Genomic DNA, 25225 nt, shown 5'->3' on the forward strand with positions numbered 1-25225 from the left:
GCAGCCCACTTTTTTGTTTTCGGATGAAGAGTTTCCCTTGAGCCGAAGTTTAATGAGTCGTATCTCTAGTTACCATTATAAGCAGAGAGGAAGCAAAAGGCTGGGGAGATTGAACTCTGCTTAATCCCCTTTGCCGAGGTTTTGGGGGAGAGAATTTAGCTAATGTGAGTGTAAAAAGGCCCCGGCGCGGGCGGGGGAAGCGGCAGAAGGAGGGGAATGGGCGGGGGCGGGGCAGGCCCCTCTGATCCTCCCCCTCCGGCCTGGCTCTTTTCGCGGCCCATTGTTGGCTCGGAGCGGGCCGGCTGTGCGCTTCGCGGGGGTGTAACTTGAGAGCTTTCGCTACAAAGTCCCAGCGCCTATTGCCGAAGCCGACAGAAAGCTCGCGAACTGGAATGCGGCTCTGGACGCGGCCGCGTTTTTTCGCTTCTGGCTGCTCGGGAAGATCCAGAGAAGAACGCTGAAAGTTGTTGTTGTTGGCGGCGGCGGCGCCTTGCCGGATTTATGCTTTGCGCGGGACGGAGCGCCGCGGCCAACAACCGGGACCCTGGCGCATCCTTTTCTTCCTACCCTCCGAGGAGCGGAGCCCGGGAAAACGGAGTAGTGGAACAGCTCTAAGCCGGCAGGAGGAGGAAAGGTGGGTCCCGGGTTGGTTGCCTCGCTTGCCTTGAGGCACCGGGGATGGGAATGGCTCCCAAGGAGAAGGTCGGCGCTCTTCTCAACGAAAAGCGGGCAGCGGGGCGAGAGGCAGGCGCCGAATTCCGAGATCTTGCCCACGGGAACCCGGAGACCTTCCGGGGCGACTTGGACCGGGAGGGTCTGTAAATCTGTTACTAAACCGTCCGGCTGCGCAGAAACTTTTTTTGGGGGGGGGTCGGTTTAAAAATTAAGCTGTTCTCGGGAGTACATCCTGAAGCGCAACTTCTTCCACGCCATGCGCTGCGAACATGCATCGTGCCCACCCGCGCCGCGGGGATGTGGCAAGGCAGATCCGCACCGTTCCACTCTAAACGTCCCCTTCACCTGCGGCTAGCTAGGCGCAACTTTCTCACAAACACAACCCCAAACCGCATTTAAGCGAAAAGGGGCTGGGGGTCCTTACATGGCACTTAAATCCATTCCTTTCAATGGAAGTAAACCTGCATTATTGGAGCGCGCGCGGTGGGGGGGGAAGCTGTTCTGCGAATGCACACGTGTGCTTTCTTTGGATAAGTAGTTTAAGTCCTTGTACTAGGATGAAACTTCACCTTTGTTTCTTCCATTTACCCCCCCCCCCAACATTGTCTGAATGTAATGTACGGAGCCCACCTTTTCTTTTAATGGCATGGGCCAAAGCAGTTTCCCCAGATTTGTTCATCCCAAGTTCCGGAGAGCTACGTGAAAATGATGTATCGTGGAGACGTGCGAAAGAGGGGAATTACAGATGGATTTATTTAATGTGTTGCAGGATGATTGCCAGTGGTGATCTTATGGACTGATTCCTTTGTCAAATAGAAGCTCTTAAGTTTGTCTCTTGAACTTTGAGCTCAAAAAACTGCAGCTTGGAATGACACCTTAAACCTTGTGTTGACTGTCTTTGCAAAGCAGGCTGAACTGTAAACAAACTACACCCCTCCCCCCTGCGTTAGTTTACAACGGGTAGGTGAAGCCAGCCTGATTACTTTATGGTTGTTGTGTCAGATAATTATCTAAAGTAATGGATTAATTGCATTAACCAAGGTTCAGTTAAGCATAGATAATTGTACGGTGAGGACAGGATTGCTGGGAACTTTCAGAGGGAGTACTATATTTCAAAATTGTAATAAGCTATAGACCATTTGGAAGTAAAAATTATTTCACTTCTTTTATAGCATTTCACAAATGGGTTGTTTACATCTAGTGTTGAGAATGTTTGAACATTTGGATTGGCAAGTGGATGTATTCCATTCCCTGCCATTTCTTTTGAGATAGTGTTAAATAATACTTGCAGGGTCTAAAGCTCTAATAATTGTACCTGTACACTGACCCCAAACATTTTTTGGAGGGAATCCTGGATAGTTACAGATACATACTGATCATGTGTTAGAGGACAAAAGAGTGACTTTCATTTTTTTCTCTTTTAATTAAGCATTTGAGTTTCTAACTGGGAGCCAAAGTGAAGAAGGTAACAGGATGACGGCCCTGTGGTGTAATCTTCTTAAGCTTCTGGTGGTAGCAACTATATCTGCTTGGATATCTGCTTCCACAGAAAGAACCAGGGATCCAGGTGAGTTTTACTGGGAATTATTGCTACTGATAGAATTAGGAGAAGTGTGTCTGAATATGAAAAATGGTATTAAGATATTTTCTGTGATAAAAGAAGACACTGATCTGTTGAGGATTTTGCCTTACAAGCCTCAATCTTCTTGGCAAGTTATGAGGCATTTCAGATTTGTTCTCCAAACTAGTGGACAGCAGCAGAGTATTGCTGCTGACTTTTAATCACTCGTACTTTAGTGAAGATTTTATTGAAGAAAAATATATAATGGAAAGCAGTAAGTTATCACTAACACAGTTTGTCAAAGACATGTGGTGGAGTCAGTGGCAAGAAATGGAAATCTCTAAGATCCAAGACCAATTCTTTGTCTAACCAAGGTTAGTTCTGAATATTTTGTACAATAAAAGCTTTTTGGAATATAAATAACCAACGCGTTGTAGCAGCTAAGTAAAGAGTTGGACTACAGGACCAGGGAGATGAAAATTTGAGCACACGTCCCCAAGGCATGGAAGTACTGAGCAAGTTAAACCAGTTGCTATCTCTTAGCCCTACCTACCTGGCAAGGTTGTTGTGCAGAAAAATTGTCATAGCAAATGCTATGTATACTCCTTTTGTCCTTTAAGGAAAGATAAAATATAAACTTATCTGTTTATAAACTTTGAGTGATTAGACTTTCCAGAGGTCATTGACTCCCATCTTCTAATCTAAAAAGCCTATTAAAATGAAAGAAAATTCAAAAGAAAAAAGATGGAGTGTATTTCTGCATAACTAAGGTATAATGTCATACTAAAAGCAAATTGCTTTGAAGCATGACATTCCTACTGTATATTTCAAAAAGATGTTCTTCACTCACTCTCTATAAAACATTACTTTCCATCTGGTAGATCTCAACTTCTAGTAAAAAAAAAGGAAAAATAAGATGCCATAAACCTAAAGGGTTCCTATTCCCTGGAATTTAAGAATCACAAAGCTATTTTCTGCACATAGGAAATTCCTAATTCTGACTGCCAAGTGTAAAATTTACAGGCAGATTTTCTGCAGTCAGCATACAATTGTATCTCTTTAAGTACTGTGCTAAAGTAATTTTGTTCACAAGAAAGATCTTGATAGTGTCAAATTTCTGCTTCTTTGTCATGAAGATTTTGTTAATCTTTCCCATTTTACAATAGGGATAATTATCTTTTCATCAAGTTCTCACTTTGCCTCTTAATTATCTTAATTCTTGACTATAAAAGAGCTATATTTTTTAATTATGTGTAATGTAGGATAGAACTAAGCACACCTGAATCACTTGGAAAGATGTAAATCTCTCTGAAGAAGCATCACATTGCAACATTACAGGACTGCTATCATATCAATCAATGTAATATTTATTGAAATGTGTATTGTAAGTTTGGTTGTGGACCAATGGTATGGGGCTGAAACCTATGCAGATACATTTAAAAATGTGTCCCATGTATCTCATATATGTCTATATCTGTATCTCTATATCTATAGCTCTTTCTCTGTACCTATATCTATCTATCTGTCTGTCCTGTGTGTATGTATATGTTTATATATTGTAATAGTTTGACATTTTTGGAGTTGTTTCTACAATAAGTAACTAGCATCCTTGCAAATTGTCTTACTGACCTCACTGAATAATCTAATTCATTTAAGTTTGCATTTCTGGGATTCCCTAGTGGAATAAGAGTAAATTGCCCTGCCAGGTGCTTGGCACTTCCACTCATGCTTGAGAAAAGATACTTCTTCCTTGACTGGCCCATCCATGAAACAGATGGGATAATTGTTATTTGTGCCAACCAGCTGCCTGGGTGCCTCTGAGCCTACTGTCCCATCATGCTGGTCATTGAGCTTTGCTGCTATCCAGCAATCAGTATTAATGGACTGAGGAAGTAATGTAATGGTTGATATAGAGTTTGTTCTCTGCTATCTCTTCTGAGCTTGGCACGATAAGCAACCATGAGGGAAAAGATCAAGAGAATACAAGTAAAGTCTGGAGCTTCCGCCTATATAATCTTGTTTAATGAAATAATTTAGTTGTGTAATCAATGCTGCTTGTGCATAAGAATAAAATAATCTTTGTGAGAACCTGATGACAAATTCAGTGGGTTGTCTCACAGTGAATGTAAACTTTATTCCCAAGTAGAAGGTGCCAGATATTTGTTTAGCACAGATTCCACTTGTCAAAGTCCATTGCTTAGGTGGCAAAATGACAGGACATCTTTGACATTATTAAGAGTTGTCAGCATTACCAGATTTCAGATTAGTTTCAAATTATTTTCTTGCTCAGTAGAAGGATTTTGAATTACTTGGAAAGATCTTAAACATAATAAACCCAATCTGAAATTGTCAGTTAGGAATTGGGAAATGAGTTTACAAAGAAGGGCAACTTGAGAACAGTCTTCAACTGTACTTTTCTAGATTTGTTCAAGGTCCAAATTACATAATTTTGTACAGTGTTTTCCAACATCTGAAATCTCTCTCTGGACAGTCACTGCTTGCTGTGAATTGGCCACTGAGGCTCCTTATCAAGCTGTCTTCATCATGTTCTTCTAAAGGGAGGACTTTTCTTCCTTTCCAATCAGAATGGTTTTCTCAGCCGGAAGGAATATTTATAGCAGTTAACTTAATTACCTCAGCAATTACATTAAATGATTTTTTTTTTAGTAGAGAACAGCTGCAAGGGAATATTCCCCTCTGCACAAGACCAGATACCTACGTTGAGGATGAAGGCCAGTAGTTGATCTATACAGGCATGCTATTTCATTGGGAATTAATTCACATTCATCTTAACTTAATAAAAATGCCTTAGACTTTAACACGGAGTATCTATCTAATGAATGTGAAGCAAATCATTGATGATTGAATTCTGTTGTTAATTCTTATTCCCAGTTTGTAAGGCTTTTGATCTCATGCACTGATTTAATATAGACCACTTTACCCTTTGCAATGGAGCAGAAGGCCCCAGTGGCCATTCTGCCTCAGGCAGCAAAAATCTTGGGGCTGCTCGTCCTGAAGTTCAGGTAGGAGAGAGGATGAACTGGACATTCCTGCAAGTCACACCATTTGCAGGAATTCCTCTTACTTGGCAGCTTAGTAGGAGGGGAGGGAACCAGTGGGCTACCTAGAATGGGAAACAGCGGTTTCAGCAGCAGCTGCTGGTGGAGCAGGCTGGGACACATTGCTTTGTGGCCCCAAAGAGGTGGGTCACACCTAGAGCTCAGTCCTCTCAGAAAAAGAGGGGAGCGTTATCAGCTAAGTGGGTTGGCATTAACCAGGTTTCTTTGAGGGACAGCAGACTTGCTTCAAGAATGAGTTGGTGGAAGGGGCTGCTGGCAGTGCTCCTACAATTGGAGCTAATGTTGGAGGAGGATGGGTCACCAAAGCAATTATAGTTCAAATCCAGGTTAGACAAACAGGGAGGCGGGAAGCTGTGGAGTCAACTGAGTGTGAAACCTCTCACTCCCCGCTCATGCCACGGAGGAAAGGAGGGAAAGCTGTGTGGGAGGGAGCTAAAGAGGAAGGGAGGGGCCAGGAGGGGATGGGTGCAGCTGGGGACAAAGTTGCAGATTCAAAGCAGTTTGCCTCCTTGTGACTTACAGGCATGCATGTGCCCAACTAGGGGTAATGGTGAAGGCTTTCTGTCCCATTTCTTCTCCCCACCCCACCCCATCCTGGGCTGCAGAAGCAGAGGAAGAGCTGAGAAGAGAGCCAGAGTCCTTGGCTGAAAAGGGGCTGGCCCCTATTGTGAGCTGGGGCAAGGGGAGCACGGGAAAGGAGCTGTGGGGCCAGAACAACGGGGGGAAGGGGCAGTGGTCGTGGGTTTCCTGACATGTTCATTTTGGAATCTGTCAAAACAGTCACCTTGCGCTCAGGGACTGATCACTCAATTGAGAGCTCCCACAGAGAGAATTGGGGAGGGGGGGATTTGAGCCTGAAAGTCATGCTTCAGTGTTCCTGGGATCCTTTCTCCAGCCTGGGACTGGCAGGAAAGGGGCTTTGATGACATCATTGTGGGGACAAGGGAGGGAATGCAGAACAAAAGGGATTATGGACAGGATTTGGAGAATCCCAAGGTGGAAGGAGTGGAATTGAGCAACACTCTTCCACAACTTGATTACTTTAAACTCCTATTTAGCCTATATGCATAAAAAGCAACAACAGTAAAACACCCAGTAAGCCTTCAGCTTGTATATGTGCTTATCTGATACTGCTTTCTCCTTTCAAATGACAGATTTGCAGAATCTGTGCACAATCACAGGCTTGTGTGCTTAATTCATAGTCAAAAGAGAAGAGACATTTTTTCCCAATGTAACCTAACATTTTGGCTAGTTTTACCCTGGAGAGCAAGCCAGAAATTGAGTACTTTCCTCTAAAATTAGAGTAACTGTAGAAGATTCCTGAATATCTTGCATGTGAGTCTGCTCCCCACATCCCAAACTTTATCTTCCAGATCTGTTATAAATGCTCTGAATTAATTTTAAAAATGCAAGATTCTCAAAAATGTTTAAGCGCTTGGGTGGGAACATATTTGAACAGAAGATTCTGAAGAAAAATGGAATGTAAGAATGCAAAATATGTATGACATTTAGCATGTAAACAACATTGTCAGATTAATACTTTTATTAAAACAATACTTAGAAATACGTGTTAAGTTTGAGCTGTTACACCCTAAGGTACCAAATATATCTTATACCCATTTTAAAAAGAAGGGGAAAAAAATAAATAGAAGGTATGAGCAGGTCTCTCTAGTGCAGTGTTTCTCAACCTTGACAATTTTAAGGCATGTGGACTTCAACTCCCAGAATTCCACAGCCAGCATTGTCAAGGTTGAGAAACACTGCTTAGTTGCATAATATATTTTGTACTTCTAGTCTGAACTTTATGGACTTCAGAAGGTGAAAGGTTTGCATGAATTGAAAATAGTAGATTGACATCACTTGCTACTTTTGAAATATTTTCACTCTGCTTATTTTCAAACATGCATCAGATTATTCTGCAGCACAGAAGACAGGAATCTGAAGGCAGCAGGTATCAGAGCCTAAATTGTGAAACAGTTTTGCTATCAGGTTCAGGAGTGATATATTGGGCAGCTTTCCAGATTGGACTATCCTCCCTGATCAAATTGTCACTTCTCTGTTCCAGAACAAAATCTTACTCTGTTGATCAGTTTCACCCGGAGTGCTGGCATTAGCAAGATCCCCACCTGGGGTGGGGGACTTTTATAACGTACCTAGTAATAAAGCTAACTGCATTTTAACTTAGGATGCTGTGTGTACCCAGCTCATGTTGTTAGTTCATGGTTCAGAATATTCTGACAGCACTTGAATAAATCCCAGTTAAGTTGTGTCTGGAAAGCATGGCACACTAATACAATCAGTTAAAACTTTTTTCTGTACCAAGTTAAATCTGGACAAAGACATATTTATAAGCTGCTGTTTAAGCGCAGCTATACTTAAGATCTTCCCACTCTCCTAAAGTAAGGTTTTGGAATTGGTGAAATAACGAAAGTGAGTACTTAAGCTGAATTTCTCCAGCCTGCAGCTTGCCTGGTATGTTGAGACTGTAGCAATTCAAATTTCCATCTTGAGCTTTTGGTTGCACTATTTGAAGATTGTTATGAGAACAGTAGTCAGGTTAATCAGATCTGAAGGATACCTGCTTGAAGAAGTCTGGCAATATATAATGGAAAATCCTGCTATGCTACCATTGTGCTTTAATATACTAGAGATGTAAGATTTGGATGCTGGGATAGAAGTAGCTTTGCTTTGTAGAGTTTGTTAATGGCTCATTACATTGCTCATAGTACAGTATTTGCAAGATGGCAGTAGAGCAGGAAAAACTTATCATTTGCACTGATTGGTCCTTCTTTATATTGGACAGAGATATTTGACAGCCACATGCTTGAGACAGAAGAGGAGCATCTGGTTTTGGATCCAGGGAGCCAGCTGAAGCTCTATTGCAGCACCAATCACACTCTTGCTATCACATGGTATAAGGAAGATAAGCAACTTTTCCCTAGTGAGCGCATCCACATTCAGCAAAATTTGCTGGAGATCCCTGAAGCCACCTATGAAGATTCAGGATTATACTCATGCCATGCTTGGAATACTGGAGAAAGCCTGCGTAATTTTACTATCTCTGTTGTAGGTAAGAGCATAAGACTAGGCAGGATTGCAGTGCTCTAACTGGTTTCAAAGTATCTGAAGAGATTTAATATTTTCAAAGAAACGCAGGAAGCAGCTTGATGTTTGCTGAATCAGATCACACAGTCCACTGAGTTCAGGTTATTATCAGCATACATGGTATGATTTTAGACCAGAGCCAAGATGCTCAGAGGTTGAGTTTGTGCACTGTGACACATTATACCAGGCATGTCAAATTGCCAGCCCGCAGGCCAGATGCGTCACGCTGAAAACATGCCCACCCCATTGCCGGCAATGGGGAAAAAGTCATGATACATCATGCGACATCACGTGACTTCGCAAGTTTGACATGCCCGCATTATACCATTTAACAACCATAGTGTCTCAGATTGTACATATTTATTTATTAAATTTGTTGCGGCTGCCTACTCTGGACAGCTTACAATATTGAACTGCACAATTAAAAACACAATAAGAAAATAATAACCACTCAGATTAGGAAACAACCATAACTAAAGAAAATGTAACAGGGTCTTCACAACACACATTAGTTCTAGGCCTTTAGAAGACATCTTCCAAAACACAAGGATGGCTATAAGGTGGAGCTTCCTATGCAAAACAACATCTACAATGTAACTCATGGTTACAAATCTAACACTGCAGTGCCAACTCTTTTTATTTGCCCTTTGTAACTGCCCTTCCCTACATCTACCTAACATTTTGCTTCTTCTCCTCAAAACGTGCTGGCACAACAGTAAAAAAAAACAACCCCACCCCTTAATATGTGGCATCTGTCCACTGTCCCACAATTACTTGGGGGTGTTTTAGTACAAAGTGTCACCTCTGCTCATTTTGATTTTAGATTCATTGGCTTCAGGGGATGATGATGAAGACAGTGATGTGGAGAATGCTCACATTGATTCTAATGAGGAGCCTGCACAGGCCCATCTAGGTTAGTATTGGGGTCATTATCCTTAATCTTGTGGACTGTTACCTTTTAGGAGCAAAGACACGGAGTACTATAGCCAGATATCTTCCCTCAGTTGCAAAAACCTCAAGGAACCCAAAAGTGTGGGACAGCTATTACCATCACTCTGCTACCAAGGATGGTGCACGACATGGCCTGCCACTGATGCCTTTCAGAATGTTGTGTAATCCTGGCAGAATGAATGCAGTGCTGTCATTCATTCTGGCACACTGTTGAGTATCTGTGTAACATTTTCTGTTCCTTGTATTGTTGTTGTTGTTGTTTTCTTGGAAGCCAGTTCAAGGCTCATCCTCTCCCTGCCTCACTTGTAGCACAAAATCCAATTTGGTTCCCAAGAACACAACACTTCTGAAGCCTTCACTAAAATCTGAATGGGTCATGTCACATTTTTTTTAGCACCCTATTGGACACACCCTCATCGAATGGACAAGAAGCTGCATGCAGTCCCAGCAGGAAATACAGTCAAGTTCCGCTGCCCAGCTTCAGGAAATCCCACCCCATCTATCCGCTGGCTGAAGAATGGGCGGGAATTCCGTGGGGAGCACCGTATTGGAGGAATTCGGGTAAGACTTAAATGTGTTGGATTGTTCTTTCCTCTCCCCACTTCCTTCTCCTTCCATTTGCTTGGTTGGCCCACAAGGTTTTATGACTTAGGGCTTTGGGTGGAGAGAACTATAGAAACATGTAATATAGAGGAGGAAGAAGAAGCCAAACTATTCATGATGAAAGCCCCTTGCAGAAGTATATCTTAGTGATAGATTCCTAGGCCTTTGCATGGGTGGGATGAGCATTTGTGTGTAGGAATAGATGTCATCTCTACAAAGAGAATTACCAAAGCCTTAAATACTAGCTGTAACCCTAATCCCTTTTTAACTCTCCCTGTCTTAAATCTCCCAGAACAATACAGGTAGTCCTTGATTTACAGTGGTTCATTTAATGACCATTCAAAGTTACAGCAGCACTGAAAAAAGTGATTTATGACCATTTTTCACACTTACGACTGTTGCAACATTCCCATGGTCACATGATCAAAATTCAGATGCTTGCCAAATGACTGATTATTTATGATGGTTTCTATGTCCTGGGGTCACACGATCCCCTTTTGCAACCATCTGACAAGCAAAGTCAAATGGGGAAGCCAGATTCACTTAACAACAGGGTTACTAATTTAACATCTGCAGTGATTCACTTAACAACTATAGCAAGAAAGATCGTAAAATGGGGCAAAATTCACATAACAAATGTTTCACGTAACTACAGAAGTGTTGGGCTGAATTGTGGTCGTAGGTTGAGGGCTATCTATATTTCCTAACTTTGCCACAAGCTGAAATAGCCATGTCTGAAATACGAGATTCTATTAGAGTTATGCTCAGGAAAGATTGATAGCTCTGCAAAACAAAGGATGCACCAGTGAAAACGATAGCTTGCCTCATCTTTTCTATTCCCAGCTCAGGCATCAACACTGGAGTTTGGTCATGGAGAGCGTGGTACCCTCTGATCGAGGCAACTATACATGCTTGGTGGAGAATAAATTTGGCAGCATTCGCTACAGTTACTTTCTGGATGTGCTAGGTGAGAAGGTCTTCCTTCCCAAACCTTGAATGGGATTCTATTCTTTAATGGCAAGTTGAGAAGCAGACACAAAGCAAAGGAAACATGTTGGCCATAAGAATATTCAGACTCTGTATAAAGGAGACCAATTCAAAGATATAAAATGGAGCACAGCTGAAAATGAAATGGACCCATCGCCATTTTCAGAAGTTCCTGTGTTCATTGATGCTTCTGAATTGGGGGGGGGGGAAGCAAAATTCAGGTGTTGGCATCCTGCCATTTTTCTTAGGAAGGCAGAGGCACCATCCTGACCTCAGACTCCCCAGATTGAAAAAACAAAACAAAAACTAAATCCTCTGCCAGCTTCAAAGGAAGACAAAGATCTCTTGGGTCACAAAGCCAGATGAAATTAATTAACCCTGCCTGAATCATCAGGCAGAGCTTTAAGCATTTGCTTTCTTATCTCTACATTCTTTATTATCAGCTTTCTCTGGGGTTACTCTTAATTGCCCCAGAGTCTCTGGAGCCAGCCCTGGCTGGGAGTCTTCCTGTGGCATTAAGTAACATCAGAAGCAGAGCAAGTTTTGCTGGTCTATAGTGGGGAAAAAATTAGGATTCCACCAAGTTTGGGGGCAAGACCATTAGTGGTGCTGTGTTAAGAAGATTGCAAACTGCTACTATTGGATGGGTGTATCTTAGTTGATTTTGCTTTGTACTTTTGGCCTGTTCTGAATCACAATCAGAGATTGATGTATTGGAGACTCCAGCAGTAACCTGTCTTGAGAAATACGGTGCCCTTCAGCTGTGCTGGGCAACTGGACATTTTTCCTGTTTGTTTCTTGACAGAGAGGTCTCCACACAGACCTATCTTGCAAGCTGGGTTGCCTGCCAATACCACAGCAGTGATGGGGAGTGATGTAGAGTTCTTTTGCAAGGTATACAGTGATGCACAACCCCACATACAGTGGCTTAAACACATCAAAGTGAATGGCAGCAGTTTTGGTCCAGATGGAGTCCCCTACGTGCAGATCCTTAAGGTAACTAGATTTACTTTTTGGGGGAAATGGGAGTGGTAAACAATAAACCATATTGCTCAGTGATATTTATATTTATAACATGATGGAACTGGCAGAGGTATAGAGACCACATCTTCACCATTTGGATGTTCATCAGTAATTGGTTTTCCTCAAGGAGCAGATGAAGAAGAAATGAGGGGGTTATAGGCAAGGATCTTGCTATCTGTCCATGCTGAAGAATTCTGTTGACACAAATGTCACTTTCTCCAGATCCCATTCATTTCAAGGCTGGACATGGGTGTTTTTGCTTTCAGTGGTTTTAATTTGGAAATAGTATTGAGCAAGGTACCACCTATACTATACCAAATGCATAGGTATAGTATAGGTGGTACCTTGCTCAATAGTAGCAACTGTGAGAGAGATCTCAGAGTCCTAGTGGATAATCACTTAAATATGAGCCAGTAGTATGCTGCAGCTGCCAAAAAAGCCAACACAGTGCTGGGCTGCATTAACAGAGGGATAGAATCAAAATCACATGAACTGTTAATACCATCTTACAATGCCTTGGTAAGGCCACACTTGGAATACTGCATCCAGTTTTGGTCACCATGATGTAAAAAAGATGTTGAGACTCTAGAAAGAGTACAGAGAAGAGCAACAAAGATGATTAGGGGACTGGAGGCTAAAACATATAAGGAACACTTGCTGGAATAATTGGATATGTCTAGTTTAATGAAGAGAAGGACGGGTGACATGATAGCAGTGTTCCAATATCTCGGGTTGCCACAAAGAAGAGGGAGTCAAGCTATTCTCCAAAGCACTTGAAGGCGGGACAAGAAGCAACGGATGGAAACTAACCAAAGAGAGAAGCAACCTAGAACTAAGGAGAAATTTCCTGACAGTTAGAACAATTAACCAGTGGAACAACCTGCCTCCAGAAGTTGTGAATGCTCCAACACTGGAAGTTTTAAAGAAGAGACTGGACAGCCATTTGTCTGAAATGGTATAGGATTTCCTGCCTGAGCAGGGCGTTGGACTAGATGACCTCCAAGGTCCCTCCCAACTTTATTATTATTATTATTGTTGTTGTTGTTACTGACCTATAGCCTTGCAAATTAAGACATGCTCAAATGAAGATGGCATACTGTAATTATACAGTCACTGCAATCCAGTGACTTTTTTTTTAAAGAAAGATATGATATCTTAGTTGGTTCCCTCAAAAGAAAGGCAGGGTCCAAACATGGGGATATTTTCATTTGTATCAACTGTTAGTAGACTGAATTGAAAAATATAAACAAAACCTCTTATGGCAAAAAACAAACAAACACCCCACTGTTAGTTTAATGCTTTTCCAGCTAGAAACATGACTCTCATAGGGTTTTCATTAAAAAAACTCTCTTATAAACAGTAAAAGTTTGCAATAAGTATAATGCATGTATAGCATACCTTCCTCAGAGATGTGGAAAGATGGACCTTCACATACATATGCTAAGTTTTGTTTATCAAATTTTGAAACTCACAGAGGGACTCTTGAATGGTGTGCAGATAAATTATTGAAACATAGAAACGGTATATGAGATTTAAAAGGGGAGGGTTTATTAAAATTCGATGCTAAACATTAATGAAAAGGCGAAGGGAGGGGTTTTGAGGTGCTAACCTGCCTGACAGTTCTGTGCTCCTCTGTACAATCCACCCAAGGCCATAGAGCTATGTTTTCATGTCTTTTCCGGAAGGCCAGGAGAGTGAGAGACCACCTCACCCCTGGGGGAGAGAATATTCCAGAAGGCAGTGGCAGAGAAGGCTCTCCTCCTGAATCCTACCAGTTGGAATTCTTTGGTTGATGAGGTGTGAAACAAACTTTCCCTGCCTGACCAGGTGGGATGAACTGAAATAATATTAGATCATTATTATATAATATTAGAAGCGAGCAAATTATTCCTCAACCGAAGAGTTTCTTGGACAACTCTCTTGTGTTGCTCACCACTAACATTGGTCTATTTTTTGCTTCTGTTTGACATTCACCCTGGTAGACAGCAGATATTAACAGCTCAGAAGTGGAGGTCCTCTACTTGCAGAATGTCTCCATGGAGGATGCTGGTGAATACACCTGCCTGGCTGGAAATTCTATCGGCTTGTCCTACCAATCCGCCTGGCTTACTGTGCTTCCAGGTGAGGAACAAAGAGGGATAGCACATTTCAGGCTTGTAAGAAAGCTGTTTGTGGTCACTTTGTTAAAACTATACTCTTGATAGGAACAGAGTACAAAACACACAGACCCACAGACACACACACACTCAACTTTAGATAACCCCAAGGCCATTTAACCAGTTCTGCCCTCAAGATATTAGGGCTCAGGCAAACAGTTTGCTCAACCTTCAGCAAGACAGTGCACAGATGACCTTCTAAAAAAGAAATCTGATTAACTTTTTTTGTGCCCTGTCAGATTAAGCTGATATTATTAAAAGATTGGATAATTTGAGAGACACTCTAGTGGCAACATGTAAAGTAGCCAAAGCTCTAATTGACTTGATTTTACCAACTATCCAAGGCAGTTGCTATCACTTTAAGCAGGAATGGGTGGGGAATGATGGCCCTCTTATGACTTGTGGACTTCAACTCCCAGAATTCTTGACCCAGCCAAGTCCACAAGTCATAAAGGGGCCATCGTTCCCCACCTCTGCTTTAAGGAAAGGCCTGTTGGCTTGGCAGCCCCCCTCCTCTTGACCTATGGAATCTAGATATGCACATTATCAACATAGAGTCTCCTGGAGCAGATCCAAATTCCTCCCCCCACCCAGAAACTTCAAAGAATAAAAAGCTGGATGCTGCTGATAGACAAGAGGAAGGTTTTGACTGCCTAAAACTCTGGGAACCATAAGGGAGTCAGATGATTGGCCACACCAAGAACATTGCTCACAGCGAGATGGGCGGGAAACAAGAAAGAAAGGAAGGAAGGGAGGGAGGGAGGAAGGGAAAGGAAAGAAAGAAAGAAAGAAAGAAAGAAAGAAAGAAAGAAAGAAAGAAAGAAAGAAAGAAAGAAAGAAAAAAAAAGAAATGGACATTTGCAGCTTAACATATCCAATAATGGTCATACTTCTGAACCTTTGCTTCAGAAATCTCAGGAAAACATTACAATGACAGCCCCCAAGGCAGGAAGGACATCACCACCCAGTGCAGAACCAACCCTCTAACAAATTATACTGACATGAAACAACAACCCGCTTATATTCACCTTGTTAAATGCAAACCACCACAAAAGTTATCTGACTCCATACAGCATCATGAGAACGGCAAAGGCAGCCCAACTTACAATCAGTGTATCTTTGAAGGAACTTTCAAATTCATTTCATCTCTAATTGAGGCATGAGCCAAATCATTCATTCATAGACTACGTTCACACATACATTGCCAGGCACCTTTCTGATAAGAAACAACTTTGAAAAAATTGAAAAATAATATGACAACAAAGGAAATGTGATAAGACATGATGTTGTTATATGAATAAAGAATATATTTTTAATGTGGAAAACAGTATAGCTAGTTATGAATTTGTTTTTCTGCCAGTTTCATGATTGAAACTGAAAAGAATAAAATCTAAATGTGAACATATATCTGGGCCTTTTAAATACATTTGCCAAGAAATGATTGGCAGCAATAATAAATGTCATATGAATATGTGCACATTTTGGAGTTTTCCTTAAAATATAGATTTGTAGATAATTTATTATGCAAGATCACGCTCTTAAACAGAAGCAGAGAATTATATATGGCTTTGACAGCCGTTCCAAATAGCTGTCTTCGAAGGAGACCAACCACACTAAATAATTCAATATTTTTTCCTCTGCTTTAACATCTCCAGAAACGTATTCAGGTATTGACAGTGTTCAATGTTAATTTAACTGTAGAATTAATTAACTGAAGATTTATTTGCTCTTTGCAGATAAAGAAGAAGTTGAAGAAGTATATGCCCCTGAAATCAAGTACACTGACATAATTATCTACACTTCAGGGTCTTTAGCTATTGCCATGGCTATTGTCATTGTTGTTTTATGCCACATGCAGATTCAGCCAAGCAAGCAGCCTCTGGAACCAATGGCTGTGCACAAACTCTCCAAATTTCCTCTTATCCGACAGGTATGTAGCAGAAACATTGATCTACCAAAGTAAGAGGGCAATTAATCACTGAATTAATTTTAAAAGTTCCCCAATCATGAGTAAAGCTATTTACAGGTAGTCCTCGACTTACAATCACAATTGAGCCCAAAATTTCTGTCGTTAAGTGAGACATTTGTTAAGTGAGTTTTGCCCCAATTTACGACTTTTCTTGCCACAGTTGTTAAGTGAATCACTGCAGTTGATAAGTTAGTAACCTGGTGGTTAAATGAATCTGGCTTCTTCACTGACTTCGCTTGTCAGAAGGTCACAAAAGGTGATCGTGTGACCCCCCGGACACTGCAACCGTCGTAAATATGAGTCGGTTGCCACGCGTCCAAATTTTGATCACATCGTCTTGGGGATGCTGCAAAGGTCATAACTATGAAAAACAGTCATAATTCACATTTTCCAGTGCCATTGTAACTTTGAATGGTCACTAAATGAACTTTGTAAGTTGAGGACTACCTGTATAAATATGGATGTTGACTGTAAACAACAGGGATCTGTGGTACATCAAATGATTGTAAAATACAAGTTCCTTACATCATTAAGGGCTCCCAAAAGATCTCTCAATATCTATTAAGGTAGATCTGCTGATCTCCTATGTGTAGACCTCATTTAAGAGTCAGACCAGTTGTGGAGAGACAGAATATTACTAGATGGACTTTGCAAAGTGTATGAGATGTATCTATTCTGCTATGTCACCTGCAGCATTTTGTTACTTGAATCTTATCATACTTGTGTCCAGTCTGTTGCTGCTCTGGAACAGAACCACGTTCAGGGACCAATCTAATGTGTCCTTGGTTTGCCTCATAGTTCTCCTTGGAATCAAGCTCCTCAGGGAAGTCCACAACATCACTAATGCGTGTTACTCGCCTCTCCTCAAGCTGTACTCCCATGCTAGCTGGGGTTATGGAAGTGGAACTGCCACTGGATTCCAAGTGGGAATTCCCACGGGACAGGTATGCATATAAGGAGGTGGGTTTTTACTGCATTTGCTACTGGAGAAGCACAGCTACTTTTACAATATCTTAACAAACTGAAGCTCTGTTAAAAGATGGAAAATGGAAAAAAAATACCTATAATTCCTTATCAAGGTGTCTATTTATTCTACTACAAGGAGCTGGTTCCTACATTTTGTGCTGTTACCAAGTTTTTTATATCAAGATATCCACAGACTAAAGTTTTCTATGTTCGTACAAAGAGAGAACTTAGTAATTATTGGTAACATGATAGTCCCAAAATGACTACCTCATTCAGAACAAATAAAGAAGGAATATGGCACACTTGCTTTGTTACACATCTGTGTTGCCAGTTAAATGATGTAAGCATATATTATTCCTGTCTATGTGAATTGAGCCAAAGCTGCCATCTTCATTTTACAACAGACTTCCACAAGCTAAGGCCTCCCAGATGTCTAGGATTACAGCTGAATGTTCACTTGTGAAACACTGCTCCTCAACAAAGTGTGCAGCAGACAAAAAACTCAAGTATCACAATTATCCCAAGGCAATCAGATATGCCACATTTGTCCATGTCAAAATTGCCCTTCAGTCACTCCTTTCTGGCATATAGGACCATCTGTTAATTGAAAGCTATTGAAAAGGAATTGCTACAGTTGTCCTTGACTTACGACCACAATTGAGTCCAAAATAAATGTTGCTAAACGAGACAGTTGTTAAGTGAATCAGGTGTTAAGTTAGTAACATGGTTGTTAAATGAATCTGGCTTCCCCATTGGCTTCACTTGTCGGAAGGTCACAAAAGGGGATCACATGATCCTGTCATAAATATGAGTCAGTTGCCAACTGTATGAATTTTGACCACATCATCATCTGGATTCTGCAATGGCCGTAAGTGTGAAAAATGGTCATAAGTCACTTTTTTAAGTGACATAATATTGAACGGTCACTAAATGAACTGTTGTAAGTTGAGGACTACCCATACTTGTTATTGAAAGGTAGTCAATATCCGCACTAGTCTGACATCTGGAAGAATAATATTCCATGGCTAAAAGGATCCATTGTGACTTTAGTAACTCATAAATCAGCCTAAGACACAACACTTACAATCTATTTAGTTGGTTTTTTTAAATCAAGGTTGCAGCCCTGCAGCACCTTGTTAATGTTGGCACATCTTCCCATTTCTGAAGTTGTCTTTTTTGTTCCTAGGCTGGTGCTAGGCAAGCCCTTAGGGGAGGGCTGTTTCGGGCAGGTGGTGAGAGCAGAAGCTTATGGGATTGATCCAGAACGGCCAGAGCGTCCTCTCACTGTTGCTGTTAAAATGCTGAAAGGTAAATGTACTTTATAGGGCCCAAAGCCGCATCCTTTTCACTTCTGTCCTTTCATTATTGGTGGTCTTCTTAAATACGTAGCTCTTCATATCATTTCGAGAATCATATAAGCTTATTTCTTTCCCTTATTAGATAATGCTACAGATAAAGACTTGGCTGACCTCATTTCAGAAATGGAGATGATGAAACTGATGGACCAACACAAGAATATCATCAACCTATTGGGTGTCTGTACCCAAGATGGTGAGTGACTTCATTTCTGGCGAGGAGACAGAAAGCACAGTGGGCATTGCGGGAAGGGAAAGGATGTTTGGGAGGCAAAGGATTGAGAAAGGATGACTCAGTTGGAACGAAGCAGAACTCATTGGGGGAAAATTAGGTATCGCAACTGTAGGATCTGACAGAATGCCAAACTTGAACACGGGCTCTCAGTGGAATTGGGAGCAGAAGTTAAGATATTTTGGAGACATTTTTTGATACCATCACACTATGTAACTACAGGTCCTCTCTATGTGATTGTGGAATTTGCTGCCAAGGGGAATTTGCGGGAGTATCTGCGAGCCCGCCGACCTCCGACACCTGATTACACATTTGATATTACCAAGATGCCAGAGGAGCAGCTTTCCTTCAAAGACTTGGTTTCTTGTGTTTACCAAGTAGCCCGTGGCATGGAGTACCTGGAGTCCAAGCGGGTAAGAGGGATCTAGCCAGATAGTGGCCATTGTCGTCTATCATGATGGTGCTCCAAGAAACCCTCTTGGGTGTATTGGTCAGCTCTGATCCAGAAATGCATAATTTCAGCTCACAGCCACAAAAGCTTTAGATGTTGAGAGTTTGGAAAAAAATCAGAGAAGAACAACTAAGATGATTAAAGGCCTGGAGATTAAAACATATGAAGAATGGCTACAGGACTTGGGTTTAGCTAGTCTAAAGAAAAGAAGAAATAGGGGAGACATGATAGCAGTATTCCAGTATTTGAGGGGCTGCCACCAAGAAGAGGGGGCCATGTTATTCACCAAAGCACCAGAGGGCAGGACAAGAAACAATGGTTGGAAACTAATCAAGGAGAGAAGCAACCTAGAACTAAGGAGAAACTTCCTGACAGTGAGGACAATGAACCAGTGGAACAGCTTGCCTCCAGAAATCGTGGGTGCTCCATCACTGGAGATATTTAAGAGACTAGACAATCACTTGTCTGAGATGGTATAGGATCTCTTGCTTGAGCAGGGGGCTGGACTACAAGATTTCCAAGGTCCCTTTCAGCTCTATTCTATTCTATTCTAGATTGGGCACACAATATTCTTCCCAAAAGGGTGACTAAATTATCATTTTTATTGTGACAGGAGAAATTTAAAAACATAAGGAGTAATATTATTTAGTTCTAATTAATTTTAAGTTCAATTAAATTCTCGTATCCAACCACTTTGGGGAATGAGACTACTTCTTGGCATAAGACCAAATATGTTCTTTGGTCCAGAAAAATTATATAGATTGATACTTGATTATATCCTCTGGCATCTTCATTCCACTCCATATTAAGTTTGCTGTTGAATTGCCTGAGATCCAAGGATAAAAACAGAGTGTTGTATATATCAGGCCTGAAAAGAAGGGAATTAGAAAGATGTAAAAAAATCCCTGCTTATCATGTTTATGTTAGAAGGCGTAATAAGCTAATCTACGATGACATCAAGGTTATAGTAGAGTCCTTGGAGTTTGATGCAGCTCTTTCATTTTCCTTCCAGTGTATTCATCGGGACCTGGCTGCTCGCAATGTTCTTGTTACTGAAGAGAATGTGATGAAAATTGCTGATTTTGGCTTGGCCCGTGGAGTTCATGATATAGACTATTATAAGAAAACCAGCAATGTGAGTGAAAAGACCATTTGATGGCCGCAGGGTTGGAAAAGGGTCTAGTTGCTGCTCAGGTGCTTTGGAAATGCAAAGCATCATAGGGAAAAATATAAGTAAATTAAGAATATTTAAGTACCTCAGTCCCTAAAATATAAAAAATAGCACGAAGGGGTAAGTTGATCTAATCATCTAAACCCAAGGGATTTTTTTCTAGATTTATTTATTTTGAAACAAGCCAGTCTCGCGTAAGATTAAACCAGTTCCATCCAATTACTCATGTCATTAGAACATTAAACCCAGCAAACTGGCCAGTTTTGCCTACATGCAGTAGCCCTACAAGAAAAGAAACAGAGTGTGGCTGGATAAGCAAGCTTTTCCATTATACCACTTACCATCAAGCCCCAGAAGCACAGAATACGCTCAGACACTGCCCGTGCCATGCCCATTGGCTCCTGCCTGGCCAATGGAGACAAGAGTAGTGATGCAGTGGAACCTTTCCAGTGCTCTGTCAATGCAAGGACTGTGTATTAGGATGCCTTTATGATGGCCTTGTGGAAGACAATGGATGGGGACTGTTCTGAAAAAGATGGCCGTTAATGTGACTCTCCACTGCCAGAACCACCAATGAGATCTGGCTATCTAGGCAACTGGCAGTATTTTTAAGAGGAACAGGGACAATGGTAGGGAAACAAAGTACCACAGTATCTATCAGTGAAGTTTATTTGATTCTGCAGGGAGTCCTCATCTAGCGACTGCCTCCTTTAGCAACAGTTCACAGTTACCATGATGATGAAAAAGCAACTCTACAACTCTACGACCAGCTCTCAACGTTTATCACTTTCCCTGTCTATAAAGCAAAAGAAAACTGAACTAAGTTTATAAGCTTGGCTTAACGATGGAGTTACTGGTCCCAATTGTCGCTAAATAAGGACTTACCTGTACTTTTGAAGTATAGAAAGTAATTTTAAAAATAAAAGATTTGATAAGAGTTGTGGGACAATATGGTATGTACCAATACTATTCATTGGAAGGAGAAGGAGAAAACTTGTGAGAGCCGCTCTGTAACTCAAAAAAAAAAAAAAAAAGCAGCAATGAACTGACAGCTTCCTTTGTTTACCTGCAGGGTCGCTTGCCTGTAAAATGGATGGCACCAGAAGCTCTGTTTGACAGAGTGTACACACACCAAAGTGATGTGTAAGTACGAGTATGCAAGATGAGATGGTTCTCACTATCTAATCATCCTATAGAAATGTGCCTAGTACTGACTAGTGCTGTGTAATATTTTGGATATGCTTCCAAAAAGTGTTTTGGAGTGCAAGTCTAGCATCTGTCTGCAACATTTTAAAACAGGTGTCTTAAGATATTGCAGCTTCTGCCATACAGTCCCGGGAAAAGAGGCATAACTGTTTAGGATGTTGTAAATAAATTTTATTCTCTTGTTCCCATCAGCTTGTGGGGATCAAATCTAAAGTTTGCACACCTATAGATAAATATTGCAAATTGTTTCAGATACATCTCTTTGATTTTTTTCACCTATTAAAAAACAGAGGAATCTGCCTTATCTGAAAAAAAAAAACCTATTGGTCTATCCAGGGCTTTTTTTTGTCATAGAACGCCCAGAACGGAGTTCCGGCACCTTTTTTGTATGGAACCTTGCAGGGTAGGCAAGGCTGGTTGTATGACGTATGTGAGTTCTGGCATCTTTTTTTTTTTTTAACAAAAAAAGCACTGGGTCTGTCTAAATCCACAATTGCTACACAGACTGGCTGTAACCCATTTTAGAGTTTCAAACAGCTGTCCATGGAAATGGTTGAAGAGGGGACTTTTTGCACATTTACTGTGCCTCTAATACAACATATTGCAACTCTCCCCTGAGTATTTTAGAAATATGGAGAATAATTGGAGTCTATTATATATCAGTTCCCTCATGTTCCTAGTACATGAATCAAAGTTTTCATCGCAAAGCCAGAGCAATGTGTCCATCAAACTACCCGTAATCAATCTATTCAGTATAAAGTCACTTCCTCCCTGAAATACATTTTTATTTCCACCCTGGATGGATGCATGCTGGATACTTTTCTATTTACCGCATCTGTCATTTATGGTCCCAAATAATTTTTGATAAATATCTGTAATAGTTTTCCACATTTCATTGTGAAGGATCTCTTCTGAGGTTTGCTTGCCCCATGGATTGCTTTCCAAATATATATATGTTCTGAAAATCTTTATAGCCTTCTCACCTTCTCTCTGCCTCTTTTCCTCACTTTAAGGTGGTCCTTTGGGATTCTCATGTGGGAGATTTTTACACTGGGTGGCTCCCCCTATCCTGGCATCCCAGTGGAAGAACTATTCAAACTTCTCAAAGAAGGTCACCGAATGGACAAGCCCTCCAATTGTACCCATGAACTGTAAGTAGCACTGGGCCTCCTGAAGCCACATTTCCCAGCCTGTCGTCTTCCAGATGCATTGCATCTGTGTCCCATAGACTACACTCTAGGGCAGTGTTTCTCAACCTTGACAATTTTAAGGCATGTGGACTTCAACTCCCAGAATTCCACAGCCAGCATTGCTGGCTGTGGAATTCTGGGAGTTGAAATCCACATGCCTTAAAATTGTCAAGGTTGAGAAACACTGCTCTAGGGGAAAATAGAAGCCTGAGGTTTTTCTTTTTCCAAAATAGGTACATGATGATGAGAGAATGCTGGCACGCTGTGCCTTCCCAACGACCCACCTTTAAGCAGTTAGTGGAGGGATTGGATAAAGTCCTGGTTGCTGTCTCTGATGAGGTAGGTTTGAACTCCTAGGGGATGGTTCCACTGAGGATATATAAACAGCTGGTTATTGGCAACAAAAAAGTAGCAATTTTGCCTTTATCCCTTTGAATGCTGATTGTGTATTTTTCTTTTCAGTATCTGGACCTGTCAATGCCTTTTGAACAGTATTCCCCATCCTGTGAAGACACAACTAGCACCTGTTCCTCTGATGATTCAGTCTTCACCCATGATCCTTTGCCAATCACTCCTTGCCTTTTTCCTTATCACAATGTAAGGACATGAGGAGGGGGACAGACCATGGACACTAGGGAAAGTGGCATTTTTGGGTTTTTTCCCCCCCTTCATTCCTAAAGGATTACACAGTTTGAGAACTTAAGTTCTCAGAATGTCCCTGGTTGAAGAAACTGCCTGGAGCTATATTAGCAAGAACTAAAAGTCTCATCAAGCTTCTGGAATCTGCTGGACATCTACTGTCCAAAGTTCATCAACAAGAACCAGATGGCTTCCTTACACGTGTCTACGGATGCTCCAGGCACGATGCTTCAATACCCTGTAATCTCAGGACCCCTCAAAGCTGTTGCTCTAGCTGAGCCTTCAATGCAGCCAGCTGACTGAAGATAAGTAAGACCAGATTAATAGGAAGTAACTTAGTCCTGGAGAGAAGGGCACTCTCTAACTGCAGGAGCTCTTAGGAGCATCACTGGGTATCCTGCTTCTTTTTCTGATACATTCCCAATTTAATAATACTTTAAAAAGACTTCATGATTTGGCAGGAGTCAGCCAGCCAGCTTTCTCAGGCAGTCCCATCCTTATCTGGAGACACCATCACAAGGATGTCCTACCTAGGACATGGACCTTTCCTTCTGGTTCCTGATGTCCTCTGTACATAACCCTAGAGATAAATATTTATGTACATATCACTTCTAATGCACATGAATTACCCACACCCATAAATTATTTTTTTGGAGTAGAACCTCTGCCTGGAGGTGTTTTTTTTTTTCCTGCATCTCCTGTTGAAATGATTGCTAGACTAGTCTGGCCTCAGATGGTATGTCTAAATTGCTATGTAAAGTTCAAATGTTGCAATTTAATTTGGTTCTTGTATAAATGAATATCCGTGAAGCTTTAGAAAGGAAGGCACTGTGTGTCTAAATTCCCTTTTTAACAATTAGCCATAATCTGATTTTCCCTTCCACGATCTGTAGAAGAGAAGTTGATTGGATTTTTCAAGGCAGAATACAGTTAGTCTAATGTACCTAAAGCAATAGAGAATCCAGTGGCACTTCAAATTCCAATATATTTATTATAGCATGAGCTTTTGTGAACATAACCCAAATGATCCAGTGAAGGAGTTGTTATCTTCAGCTATTTAACTAAGGAAGTGGAGCATAATTCATCAAATCTTTTGCTCCAACAATTTTGTGATTCTTAAAGGCCACAAGACCCTTTGTTTCTGGCCTGACATCATACAGTATTTAGCAGGTTCCATGTTTCACATTTGACATCCAGGCCAGATGTTTTGTCAGGTCATCCCTAAGCACAGTATTCCTAAATTTTGCAATTTTGCCAAAAGTTCATCATTTGTTGGGAAACATAAAAGGAGAGTACAGGGAAGTTTCAGATGTAGCATGCTCAACTTATTCAATAATAGCTTTCCCCAACTTGGCACTCTCCAGATGTGGAACTCCCTGCAGTATCCATTGCCAACACAGTTGTGCTGAGCATTCTCATCCAGAGTATACCAGGTTGCAGGAAGATGGAGGCAGAGGTATTATAGTGAGAGCCATCTTTGTGCCATGAAAGAGTTTACATGCTTTGTTTAACTGGACGCTCTCTGCTAGGCGGAATTCAGTTTGGAGACAAAAGTTAAGGAGATGGGTGAGATTTATACCAGCCCTTAGAAATTCAGCTGTTTCTGTGTTTTATAAAGAAATGGATCTGAGCTCAAAAAGGACTAAACTCATTCACTTGCATCTGTGTGAGTTGCTTGCACACATAGCATGTGCACCTGTGTATTACACAATAGTATGGAAAGGCTAATGGTGGAGTGTCCATTCTTACGAGGTTTGCTCATGCATAACATCTGTTCTGCATTAGCTGCTGTTCCATTTAAGCCACCATGAACTCCACTACCAACATCTCCCCGAAATTGATCTAGCAACTGGTCACTCTTTCAGAGCCTGGGAATCTGTCTCAGGATACCGCAAAGCCCAGTGG

General features: G+C 41.3%; 1 protein-coding gene across 2 annotated transcripts; it reads left to right on the top strand.

Annotated features, from left to right (window-relative positions):
- Positions 1-289: 289 nt before the first annotated feature.
- FGFR4 (fibroblast growth factor receptor 4) lies at positions 290-24959 on the top strand. 2 transcript variants are annotated; one of them, XM_039356773.1, is made up of 19 exons: positions 290-634; positions 1445-1635; positions 2105-2242; positions 8120-8386; positions 9245-9334; positions 9767-9933; positions 10819-10942; positions 11768-11958; positions 13968-14106; positions 15878-16071; positions 16909-17054; positions 18263-18384; positions 18517-18627; positions 18886-19076; positions 20127-20249; positions 21358-21428; positions 22505-22642; positions 22915-23020; positions 23144-24959. In XM_039356773.1, exons 3-19 carry the CDS (start codon positions 2149-2151, stop codon positions 23288-23290), a joined length of 2421 nt encoding a protein of 806 aa, XP_039212707.1. In that variant the 5' UTR covers positions 290-634; positions 1445-1635; positions 2105-2148; the 3' UTR covers positions 23291-24959. The 2 variants fall into 2 exon arrangements, with proteins under 2 accessions (XP_039212707.1, XP_039212708.1); XM_039356774.1 differs by lacking the exon at positions 1445-1635.
- The last annotated feature ends 266 nt before the right edge of the window (positions 24960-25225 follow it).

Source organism: Crotalus tigris, unplaced genomic scaffold (genome assembly GCF_016545835.1).
Source record: "Crotalus tigris isolate CLP2741 ecotype Arizona unplaced genomic scaffold, ASM1654583v1 scf7180000018829.1913635, whole genome shotgun sequence".
Lineage (NCBI taxonomy): Eukaryota > Metazoa > Chordata > Lepidosauria > Squamata > Viperidae > Crotalus > Crotalus tigris.

Bases quoted from the DNA above. Each gene is read 5' to 3' on its own strand.
- FGFR4 (XM_039356773.1), top strand. From the start codon at position 2,149: ATGACGGCCCTGTGGTGTAATCTTCTTAAGCTTCTGGTGGTAGCAACT. The intron at 2,243-8,119 runs GTGAGTTTTACT...TATATTGGACAG, and splicing joins AGAAAGAACCAGGGATCCAG to AGATATTTGACAGCCACATG. The intron at 22,643-22,914 runs GTAAGTAGCACT...TTTCCAAAATAG, and splicing joins TCCAATTGTACCCATGAACT to GTACATGATGATGAGAGAAT.